We start from the raw sequence: 13,061 nt of genomic DNA, 5'->3' as shown, positions 1-13,061 counted from the left end.
GCTGGCCACGGACCAGCATTCACAGGAGTACTGTGAAAACAGACAGTGTCATCAGCTGATCTCTGGCTGTCAAAACTCATCGATGTCCCTGGCAGGCTGATGAGGGGTCAGAAGAGCGTGATCCCCTTTAAATGCACTGTCAGAGATGGGCTGCAGCATTAACAGGTTGACAGAGGTGGGCGGAGCGCTGCTCTACCCACGGTGGTGAGACAGGCATATGAAGGCCAAAATAATTCAGCCTTCATCTGCAGGGAAAAGATGTAAGCTTGGTGTGCGAACCCAGATCAAAAGTCAGGGAGACAACCCTTAATGTACATAGCAAGTTATGGATCGTTAATGGGTTAAAGATTCAAAATCTAACATGCTAATAAATATAGCAACGAGTTATCACTAATCTGTACTGTACTGTGTGTCAATGATTACTGCATATTACAGTCAGCCTAAGTTGAATAGTAGTTTCCTGGGTTCACTGTCCTTGGCAAACAGATCTGATAATGGAGTCCAATGTACTTCGACCGCCAAGGACAAAAGAACCAGGAAACCACTATTCCAGTTTAACAGACTGAGCTATGCGGAAATCATGAAAGCCCCATCTTTAGAACAGTACTTGTTAGTGATTACTCACGGCTATATTTTGCATATTTATGCGCAGAGTTTCATTTATATAGCATATTAGGGTTATTTGCCATCACTGTGACTGGCTCTTCAGGTCAACATAGACATTAGCGCAGGAGGTACTTGCTGTGAAAAACTGAAAAACTGTGTAAATAGTTGAATAAACTTGCAGCAGCATAGAACGGATTGTCATGTCTCCAGGCACATAACATAGAAGTGACATTATGCCATGGCTAGAATGAGCTGCCTCTGTAAAGTTACTATAGGAGCGAGTGGTGTGCGTCACCTATTGTTTACCTACACTAACCCCACACACGCACAAACAGTGCAGGCAATCGAGACGTGAGGAAGGTCATATAGACTAGGCAGATTATATACTTTTGCAATTTGGCTATTAAACGCAATGTAATTTAACATTTTAACGTGAATATCAAAGGGTTATTTTCATTTTCAGAGATCATGTCGCATAGTGCTAGTAAAAACAAACTTTTTTTTTTTTTGGGTTGTGTCGCATGGAGAGGGGAGGGGGGAATGGGAGGGATAGTGTTTACAAGTAATGTTTGTAACAAGTTATCAAGGAATGCTGAGGGGGGTAGCGGAGACTGAATAATGGAAATATACATTGACGAAGAAGGGGAAGGAGCAAATTTGATGACCGTGACAAATCTTTGATCGATAAATTGTAGAGACTATGTTATTTGATATTTTGATTTGTTGACCCTTATTTTCTTCATTCTGTACCCTGTTTTACCATTACAAGAAAAGAAATAAAAAATTTGGTTTAAAAAAAAAAACAAAAAAAAAAACATTTTTAATTTATTAAAATATGCAGCCATTCTTAACACTTAATTTACAGTTTGTTGCCTAGGAAACAGACCACCGCTGTTGTCTCCTTTATAAGCACTGCACTTAGAGGAACTCTGTCAGCAAAGAATGAATGTTCAATCCAAGTAAAGGCACTTGGTGCACCCTTGGCATGCCAAACATTTAAGTGCACCTTCTCAACTTTGTGTTTCCAATAGGTCTGCCTCTATTAAGCCAGAGCTGTCAATCAAAATAGATGGGTGGGGATGTAGATAGAGGGAAAACAAGTTGGTGGAAGGTGCACTTAAAACGGAATTTGTCAGCGAGCTTCAACTTCATCAGAGAGCAGCATGATCTAGGCATAGAGACTCTGAATCCAACTACATATCACTTATTACACAGATTACTAAGTGCAGCTGTTCTGACACAAATCAGAGCTTTTAGATTTAGCAAAAGTAGCAGCGCTGGAAAGCTGCCCCTACCCACGCCAGGCTGTCAATTGAGACTGCACATTGACATTGAGGTATCAGGGGAGTGGGCGTACTGGACTGCCATGCAAGTGACATTGTAGTCTAAGCAATGATAATCACTAGGTGATAAAGCCTTTAGTTTAAGTAAAGAACAGCAAAAAGCCTCATGAGAGGCATAGTTGATTTTTTTTTTTTTTAATCCCCATGCTGTCCTTTGATTACATAGCAAAAACCGTTTAAATGATTTTTCGAAGCAAGTACAGGCACTTTGGTCAGGCCAAGGGTGCACTGTAATTCAGACTCCCCTTAACTGGCTTGGATTAAGAGGTAACAGTGTGCTCCAGTAATTCTGTCCAGCTTCAAGACAGCGCTTACATGCTCAATAGAAAAAAAACTTTTAAGCACTGCCTATGTTCTATTGTCTAGCAACCATGGTCAGTCTTAAAGAAAACAAGCTGTAAAGAATTGTTAATAAATAAAAAAGGACTTTAGAAGTACCAGCCAACATTACCCCTTGATGAAGATAGGAATATCCATTTAAAAAGGGCATAACTGAAATTATATTTCAATATGTTACACAGACTTAAAAGTGCTGCAGATTGGTGGAAGTGAGATCCAGGGCCCCACATTGGTCCCTCAAAATGCTGCTCTGGAGCGCCAACTTCAGCATGCACAATAGTGGTATAAGTGATCATTAGAAAGTATATAGGCCTGCTAATTGATTAATGCTGGAGCTGAGCAATGCTGCTTGCAGAATTGAGTGCTTCAGAGCAGCACTTTCAGTGATCAGTTGGGATCTCAAGAATAGAAACTCACTGGTTAATAGTGCATACGAGTCTTGACAATGCACCAAATCATTAAAATTAAGCTGTACAAATTAAGGAGAATAGTAAAACCCACCTATGTTCTGCAGCTGGCACAGAAAATCCAGGTACTGGGTCTTTTGTTCCATAGTATCTCTTTATCAAGCCAATCCCGGCTACAGTATCTGTTCCTTTGAAGTTGACAAGATGAGCGGATGCCCCAATTCCTGCAGTCTTAATATAAAAGAAAACCTTTAGTTTATACAGTTAAGTTATAACACAATGGGAATACCCATAAGCACACCAAGTTATGAAAACAGTTAGATTATAAGATACAAAATACTAAATCAATGGATCAAAGAAAAAAAAATAAATTCCAATACACCCTACATCAAATACAAAGACCATAAACAGTCACCAGCTTTCAAAGCTATATTTGGCCATAAAGCATGGTACAGTGGAGAATTGAAGGTATACACCTGCAGCTTCCCAGTGTGGCTTAGTGTCCAAATCAAGCTCTGTAAGGGTACTTTCACACTTGCGTTTATTTCCTTCCGTTACAATCCGCCCTTTTGGAAAACAGCGGAATCCGTTAACGGATTCCGCTGTTTCCCATAGACTTGTATGGTTGACGGATTGTACCAAAAGGACCTGCGTTGCTTCCGCTGGGCGACGCTCCGTTGCTTCCGCCCAGCGGGAGGAACGCAGCATGTAACGTTGTTTTGAGCAGCGGAATCCTCTGGATTTCACTGCGCATGCTCTTTTTTTTTTTTTAAAATCAAACTTTATTTTGGCTCGCGGTGGCCGAACGTTCAGCTGAGCTCAGCTGAACGACCGGCCGCCAGCATGCCCGGCCGCCGGCATGCCCGGCCGCCGGCAAGTGACAGGTCTCAGCTGAGCGCCCGCCCGCTGGCATGCCCGGCCGCCGGCATGCCCGGCCGCCGGCAAGTGACAGCTCTCAGCTGAGCGCCCGCCCGCCGGCATGCCCTGGCGCCGGCAAGTGACAGCGCTCAGCTGATCACCGGCGGTCGGCTGCAGGGAGCGATCAGCTGATCACCCGGCGGCCGGCTACTGGGAGCGATCAGCTGATCACCCGGCGGCCGGCTGCAGGGAGCGATCAGCTGATCGTTCACAATAGTCTGCCGCTGGTAAAACTGTAAAAAAAAAAAAATAAAAACGAATTGCGTTGTTTTGCAGCATCCGTTGTGCCACTATATGCAACACATCCGTTACACAACGCAATGCAACGGATACCGTTCAACGCAAGTGTGAAACTAGCCTTAAAGGACTGGGGGAGGGAATAGGTCAGTAATTATTCCAGCTCCAGGACAGATTTTAATATTACTAGACAATCCATTTATTCTTCTAGAAAAGTTATTTTTTGGGCATACACGTAATCTTTTTTCAGCACATGCAAAGTGATTAACATGATCCTTATGTGATTAAGCAAATAAAATGGATTACAAGGCAATTGTTTCCTTTTGTGATTTGTTATTTTATACCAAGTCTCCCCTACAACTCTGATTAACTGTACATTCTTAAGATTTTAAAGGACAGCACAAACTGAAGTAGATGTAGACCAAGTAAAGACAATGGTAATCAAAATATTAGAAAGGAGTTAAGGGGAACCTGTCAGGTCAGATAATGCTATTAGTCCGGGGGTCACACTGACGTATAGCATCGGACGCGAGAGAATTGGATGCCATTTGTTAATGACTCGGCTCAAATTCGGCAATAGGCACTGCTCCATAATACAACATTGGAGTGTGTGCTGATAGGACATCGGATAGCACTCAGCCGTGTTGTACGGTGATGTGAGCGAGTGAACCCTTAACCGGCAGATAAGTGTTATTCTGCAGGTTAATCGCGTAAGGAACGTACCCGGACACAGTAATTAAAGTGCAGAACCCAGGAAAAAAAATAACTTTATTCCTAACATGAGCCAGTGTCTTTCAGTCATACAGGTGTGCCAGTGTGGCAACAGACCAGAAAGGCTCCCTTTAAGAAACTTGTTCTTGCAACATTAAATCAACAGTGCGAATAACAGATGGCTGTAGAATGCACCAATATGGAATCTATGGTCACACCATTGCTAAAGGAGTGAAACCATGTGGCACCGTGTAAGTATGATTTGAGGTTTTTTTTTTGTTGTTTTTTTTTGTAAATTATACAAATAATTTTCATTATACATGAGCAAATATCACATTGGAGCGGGGGGGGGGGGGGGGTTCCTGTAGCACTAATGAGAAGCAGTATGATGGTGGGAAATTAAAGCGCACCCAAATCACCAAGATTTTTGTATATAACCTAAAGCCAGTGCTATGCTGGCACTATCAGGCTGATTCCAGGGCTGTGGAGTCGGAGTCGAAGCTCATTTCGGTGGAGTCGGAGTCGGTATAAAATGCACCGACTCAGACTCCTAAAATATATAATAAATTGGGGACAGTAGTGCAATGCAGAATGTGCTGAATATTTTACTAAATAATAACATTTAGTATAATGCTTATATTTAAGTGAAAAATGTATTGTCGTACAATGTGAACATAAGACATTTAATCATTTTTATGATACAATAATCAAGATTTATATTATAAATTATCCAATATTTATTGGAATACAACTTTAGAACACAAAAAAACTAATAAATTGTAAATATGTAATACACTATGTAATATACAGTAGATTACATATATCTTGTGTGTGTGTATATAGTGTATTACATATTTACAAGTTATTACAATGTAATATACAGTAGATTACACATATATATATATATATATATATATATATACACACACATACATATACACACACACACACACAGACACACACACACACACAAGATATATATGTAATCTACTGTATATTACATAGTGTATTACATATTTACAATTTATTACAGTTTTTTGTATTCTAAGGTTGTATTCCAATAAATATATTTTATATTCTATACAAATATCTTGATTATTGTATCATAAAAATTAGTAAATGTCTGATGTTCACATACACATGTTCATGTATTACAATATATTTTTCACCTAACTATAAGCAATATATGTAGGAGTCAGTCGGAGCAAGAGAAATTGAGGAGGCGGAGTCAGAGTCAGAGTCGAAGGTTTGGTTTACCGACTCCACAGCCCTGGCTGATTCTATACATACCTGTAGGTGTCAGCTCGGATGTAAAGGTTTTAAAATCCAAGCAAGTAAAGTTTGTAAAATCAGCAGCTTGTTGAGTGACAGCAGCTGATATCTGGGGTGGGTATTCATAGTTATATCCTCCCCCTGTTCTTTATGCTAATTCTATTATAAAAGCAATTTACTTTTTCACTAGCAGTTACTGTGTGAGGTCATACCCATGTGACCAGAAGGGGCGGGACCTCAGCCAACAAATGTTGCTTCCTGGTATCTGCTTTGTTGTCCGAGGCCCCGCCCCCTTCTGGTCACATGGGTATGACATCAGCACAGGTCCTGCTAGGGAAAAAGTAAAATAGATTCTATAAAAGAATTAGCATAAACAGGGGGAGGGGATAACTATGAAACCCCACCCCAGCTATTATCTGATCCACAGCTACTGTCACTCAAAAAGCTGCTAATTTTACAAACTCTACTTGCTTGGATTTTAAAACCTATACATCCTTGCTGACACCTAAAGGTATGTAGAGAATCAGCCTGATCGTGTCAGTATAGCACTGGATTTAGGTTCTATAGTACAATCCTGGTGATTTGTGCGCTTTAAGTTTTAGCAGTATAAAAATAAGATCACCCATTCAGCTATGTGAAGCTGGATGTAGAGGCTGAGAAGGAGATTTAAAAGAGATGGATACCAGAAAAAGTTATGCTGAGCTTGTACCGAATATTAATAGTTACGTACATAATGCACCTTGCCAAATATTGCCATTGTTGAAATAAGCCTTTAAAAGTTTTCTATAAAGACTTTAGGGTCAAAAATAACTGTAAACATCACTGTACAAAACAAGTAAAAAAAAACAAAAACAAACTAACCTCTTGTGAAGAAACCCCTCTGTATCCAAAATCATGTAATTTATATTCCAGACCTGTTAAACTTCCAGATGTTTCCAATAAGTATTTGGCAAGAATCTTCTTCTGCTCTCTGGAGTTTGTTGCAACTGTGATCGGGTACCATGTTTGCACAAGGATGGTCTATGTAACAGATTAACAAAAACAAGTAAGGACAGGTACAGCTGAAATCGGAAATAAAATTACCTAAAAATGAATCTGCAGATACTAAGCTGCCAGAAGAAACAAAACATCCAATACCTAATGAAACTTTAGAATCCCTCCTTTTATAACTGGCAATTACTTTGGGGTCCTGATATTCTATGGGGCCAGTTACCTGCACCTGACAAAATTCCGGAGTCCGAAACTGGACTTTTAGATGATGTTCCCCAAGAGGTCTAGGATTACCAGATATTAAACATTTTATTTAGGGTCATCTATAATTGAGTATTTGCTACAAAGTTAGTTTTGTGCAGCATGCCTCACACAAATAAGTACATAAAGAGTATAGGTTTTCCTAGATCAAGTAAGGAAAAAGTATGGAACCAATTTAGTAAAAAAAAAAAAAAAATGCCCAGTGTGGACAGCAAAATTGAAATCTCAGACTTTGCTGGGAGAAGGAAATGCATGCATTTTGATGCATCTTTGTGACCTCAAAAACACAACAAAAGATGCCCTGTGTGAACATAGCCTTATGGCCTTCACCAATGTAATATTCTGCATCATCGTGGTTCCAGCATTCTTGGAGAGGTTGACAGATCAGCTTTGTTAAGGCCCCTTTACACACTGCAACATCGCAAACGACATCGCTGTAACTTCACCGGTTTTGTGACGTAATAGCGACCTCCCCAGCGACATTGCAGTGTGTGAAACACATCAGTGACCTGGCCCCTGCTGTGAAGTTGCTGATCGCTACAAATCGTTCAGGACCATTCTTTGGTCCTTTGTTTCCCGCTGTGCAGCATGATAGCTAGAAAGTTTCAGTGTGTAAAGGGGACTTTACAGCGACTTTGTTAGCGATTTCCCTTTCAAAAAGCTGCTTTACAACGTCCCCAATGACTAGCTAGGTCGTTGTGCAGGTCCGGATCGCTGTTGCGTCGTTGGCCAGGTTTGCCTGTTTGACAGCTCACCAGCGACTCACCAGAGACTTTGTAGCGATCCCGGCCAGGATAGAATCGCTGGTGGAATCGCTAGAAAGTCTCAGTGTGTAAAGGGGCCTTTAGAGCTGTCCGTCCAGGTCATGGACCAAATTTTTAAACTGCTACCTTAATTTACGATCAGATTGAGATCTGGACCGTTTGCTACCTATGTCATTGAGTAGATATTAGTGATAAGCGAGCACTACTATGCTTGGTACTTATAGCAAACAGTTTGACACTTAGACGGGCTTGACTCGTGAACAGAGTATAAATGGAAGTCAATGGGTACGCAAGCAATTTTTCAAAAGATCTTGACAGCTCATGGACATAGAAAGCTGCCAATCGACAGAAAGCTGCCAGTCAGTGGTGAGGGGCAGGGTTATACAGAGCATATCATTCAGAGAACTGATAGATCTGCAGTACATAAAACACGGACAAATAAGCCAAAATATCAACACAATACAGAAACGATGCAGTAGTCTCCGACCCAAAGATTTACAATGGCTGGAGTCAAAATGGAAAACCATTCTGTGGTCAGATGAATCGCAACGTGAAATTCTGAGAACCACAGTTGACATGACCTGCAGACTCAAGAGAGGAGGGATCACAGAGCTTGATATCTGTGTACAGTTCACAAGTCTGCATCTCTGATGGCATGGGCAGAGTGTATATCCTGAAAGGCACCATCAATGCTGAGCATTATATAGAGGTTTTAGAAGAACATGTGGTCCCATCCAGACAACATCTAATTTTAGGAATGGCCTTCTGTATTTCAGCAAGCCCATGCTAAACTACACACTGCATCCATCACAACAGCGTGTATGCATAGAGTTCAGGTGATGAGCTGACTGCCTGCAGTTCAGACCCTTCACCAAAAGAGACACACACACACACACACACACACACACCAGATGTTTAAATGCAACCGACCACCAGTAGTCTCCCATATAAAGTAAAGGCAGTGCCATACTGGCACTAACATTGTGATTGAAATCACCCCTTCACATTTCAGCATTTCAGATTGGATCTTTGATTCCACAACAAACCAACAAAAACAAAAATAAGCAAACCCTAATAAGAAGTTGGTGCATTCTGTGATTGATGTGTGCACTTGTCTGGGCCTTTGTGTATATTCCTCCTTTAGAGTCCTCTTGGCTTGAGCAGGGCAGATCAAAGTGCGCCTGCGCAGGACCTCAATGTCGGCTAGTGTAGATAACGTAGCACGCATTATCCACACTAGCTTCAGAAGAACAAAGATGACCGAAAAAGGAGGTGCAGGACCCGGAGAAAGGAGATGCCCATCTGACCAGTCTGCTCCGCAACGACCATTAGGTGAAAATTATGAACATCCGGTGACAGGTTCCCTTTAAAATGGTGCCGGAGTCTGCTCATGCACGTAACGCGATCTCTGGGGCCATTTTATTGAAGACACTGGAGAAGACTATGAGCAGCATTGACACATGCGAATATTTCATTTTTTTATTTTTTTTTTAATCTTTGCATGCGCCAAAGCCACTCAGTCTTCACTATCAAGTGCTGATTTCGGCACCATTTTAATAGAGACATCATTACTATACTAGTGCGCACATGCTGGCAATGGCAGTGCAGCACAAAATTTAAAGAAAAGGGGCAAGCCAGAGGAGGAATTTACACACAAGACCTGATGCACAAAAGACCGCCCCGTTGCAAGTAAATCACAGGGTGCACCAACTTCTGGACGTTTTTCAATTTTTTTTTTTTTCCTGCTGCCAAAAGTGCCACTCTGAAGAGTGAAGGTATGGTTTTAATCACCATGTTAGTGTCAGTATTGCACTGCATTTACTTTATATGGGAAAATCCTTTGGGTCGGTTCCTTTTAAAGGGAATCCGTCACCAGGTTTTTGCTCCCCCATCTGAGAGCAGCATAATGTAGAGACAGAGACCCCGATTCAGCGATGTATCACTTACTGAGCTGTTTGCTGTCGTTTTGATAAAATCACTGTTTTTCCTGCTACATATCCAGCATTATTTGAATGTGTAGAGCAGGGTTATAAGGAGTTCATGTATATGCTAGACTACCTGGTAGCAGGCCAAGTAGTCCTTTAATGATAATCTCCTGCTAATTAAACAGTGATTTTATAAACACTACACTATGGAGCCCAGTAGGACACATCGCTGGAATCAGAGTCTTTGTCTCTACTTTGTGTTGCTCTCAGATTAGATGACAAAAACCTGGTGACAAATTCCTTTTAAAGACTGTTGTACAAAGAGGGGATGCTACACAATGGTAGACATTGTTCTGTCCCCACTTTTTTGAAATGTGCCATGGGCAGCAATAGGGGCCGTGTGCCAGCCACAGGGGGCCATGGGCAGCAATAGGGGCCGTGTGCCAGCCACAGGGGACCATGAGACGGACCCCATTTATTAAAAAAAAAAAAAAAAAATCTCTTTTCCTTCACCAAATTTGGGGGTGCGTCTTAAGATCAGGTGCGTCTTATAAAGCGAAAAATACGGTATAACATATATATTTTTTTTATTACATAGGGGTTGTAATCAATGGCGGATTTCCATCATAAAAAGTTTAAGAGCATGTCCACCCAGTTTTTTCTTTGGGGGGGGGGGGGTTCCGAAGACCTGTTTTAACAACAAAAAAAAAAAAAAAACAAAAAAAACCACAACAAAAAACAAAGTTAAAGCTTGAAAAATACTTTTCCTGTTACGGAGTGTAGTAAAACCACTTTGCTGTTCTTATTTTGGGGTCTTGAGGATTTTTCTTCCGTCCGCCTAAGGTTTTGAAAATTGTTCAGTGGTAGAAGATGAATTGCATGTCACGCCAAACTAGACACTGTCTAATCAGACCTAAAACAAACCATGCAAAATGCTTAAAACAACGCTCCAGCATTTATTTTATTTTAGCGCTGGAGTGGTATGTTAAATCTCAGTCCTAACCAAGTATTATGCTTATCCTCCAGCATTTTTATCCCTTTTCAATGTCGCTCCAGTACCCTGGCACCATCTTCTCTGCCTACAATTTCTGAGTGGCTGGAAGTCAGAAGTTACGTCACAAACAATCAATACAAGTCTGTGACAGCCAGAATGAGACTCTCAAAAGCTGTAACTAAAGCACCATGCAATCATTGAAATTTAACAAAAAAGAAAAAAACTACATCAGGAAGAAAAAAAACCCATCAGGAAACACTCCTGTTTTGGCTATGCGGACACAGAACTTTTCAAGGAGTTTTTTGACCAGAAATGCTCCTAATCCTCCTCAAGCTGAAAACCCCTAAATATATTTGCGCTTTGCTCAGCTTAGGCTGTACACCCTTTGTGGATTTGAATGAGTTTTCAATTCCTGAACTACTGTACCCTTGAAAAACATGGTTTTTTTTTTTATGTGATTTTTTGATTTGTTCAAAACCCTCAGTGTGCACATTCCCTTACAATGTCTTCCACCTTTTCAGCGACACGGGGCCAAATATGCTTTCAATTAGCCAAAGTACTGGAAGAACTTCCTTTTAACTGCAGACTAATTTGTGTTTTTACTTTTGTGCCAACATTTGCTTTATAAATGGAAACTACAAAGTCATCCGCTTATTTTCCTCATCGAGTCCATTCCAGAAATGATGTTTTCGCTTCTTGTTCGGCAAAAACAGATGCCATTAATTAAAATAATGTACTTTCAAGTGTTTGAGGTATGTTTCACGAATCTAGCATGTTATAAATTAAAGGGTTGGTCCTAAAGCCAATATCATTTGTCATTCTACACTGAACAGAAATATAAAATCACACTTATTTTTGCTCCCATTTTTCATGAGCTGAACTGAAATATCAGACTTTTTCTATGTACACAAAAGAGCTTTTTCTCACAGATTGACAAATTTGTGATTAGTGAGCACTTTTCCTTTGCAGAGATGATCCATCCCCTTCACAGGTTCGGCATATCAAGATGCTGATTAGACAGCATGATTATTGCACAGATGTGCCTTAGGCTGGCCATAATAAAAAGGCCACTCTAAGGCTAGGTTCACACACTGCGCTTTTTTGACGCTGCGTTTTTTTGCGGCAAAAACCCGCACAAAAACGCACCCGCGTAAAAAAAAAAACGGTGCGTTTTTTGCTGCGTTTTTGCTCACTGCATCTTTATGCGTTTTTTTATCAGTGAACAAAAAAAAAAAAAAAAAAAAAAAAAAAAAAAGGTCTGATGTCATTTCCTTCTTCAATATGTTCTTCATTCTCCACTAGTGTATGCAGGAGAGCAGACAGCAGCTGCAGAACTACAAGGCTCAGCATGCTCCATCCAGGACTGTATGTTGAAGGGAGAGTCAGGGGGAGCAGACCTACAAGGCACCATGAATTTCTAGTAAAGATAAAAAAAAAAAAAAAAAACAAAAACACAGAAAAATATTTTTATTAGAAATAAAACACAAACACAATTAGTGACTCCATCTTTATTGAAATAAAGACCCCCCCCTCCGCGGTAATCCTGGGTTAAGGGTCCCGCGCCGTCCAATCCGGATCCAATATCATCTGATCGGTTTGCTGGAAGGCAAAGCAATCAGATGATGTGTCAGGTTCAAGTGCCTGAATCACATCACACATCAGCTGATTGTATAAAAGCCGTTTATACAATCAGCAGATGCATCGGTGCAAAAAAAAAAAAAAACACAACAAAAAAAACCCCACCTCACTTATGTGCTGATTACCGGCAGCTCCTGGAGCGGAGTCTGATCCCGTCCGATTGCTGCATGAGCTGCCGGTAATCAGGGATGAAGTCTCCTGACGCATCCGCTGATTGGCTGACGCCAGCGGCCGGCCGGTTTAACCTGAGACTTACGATCAGCTGACGCGTCAGGTGACTGCATCAGGTGATCCATCGCCAGATCCTGCAGGCATACGTACCCGGGGAGACTGCACACACCCGGAGCGGCGGTACCGGGAGGAGGAGCTGGGAGCGGACATGGCACCGGGACCCTGCAGACAGGTGAGTATGACTTTTTTTTTTTCTACTGTTCACTTTTGTTTTCGCAGCCGCTTCCACCTCCTGCCCGTACATGACGCCGCACGGCAGCATACATGCCCAGGACGGGAGGTGGAAGTGGCGGTGACGGTACCGGGAGGATTCACGCTTCTGTGTTTACTGACAGAAGGAATCCTCTTCCTGTACATGTCACTTTACTACCCACCTCCTGCGTTTATAGCTGCGTTTATGGTCTTGGAAACGCACCAAAACGCAC

General features: G+C 41.4%; 1 protein-coding gene across 1 annotated transcript in view; it reads right to left on the bottom strand.

The window, feature by feature from the left end:
* Positions 1-13,061, bottom strand: part of NAMPT (nicotinamide phosphoribosyltransferase) — an 88,428-nt gene that overhangs the window by 26,069 nt on the left and 49,298 nt on the right. The window contains exons 5-6 of the mRNA XM_075345160.1: positions 6,695-6,853; positions 2,790-2,926 (exon numbers count right to left, since the gene is read on the bottom strand). Coding sequence (XP_075201275.1) covers positions 2,790-2,926; positions 6,695-6,853 — 296 coding nt within the window. The remainder of the gene's footprint in view (positions 1-2,789; positions 2,927-6,694; positions 6,854-13,061) is intronic.

The sequence above is a fragment of the Anomaloglossus baeobatrachus genome, chromosome 4, assembly GCF_048569485.1.
Source record: "Anomaloglossus baeobatrachus isolate aAnoBae1 chromosome 4, aAnoBae1.hap1, whole genome shotgun sequence".
NCBI lineage: Eukaryota > Metazoa > Chordata > Amphibia > Anura > Aromobatidae > Anomaloglossus > Anomaloglossus baeobatrachus.
Note: the sequence above shows the minus strand (reverse complement) of the source record. Positions and strands in the feature narration are given on the sequence as shown.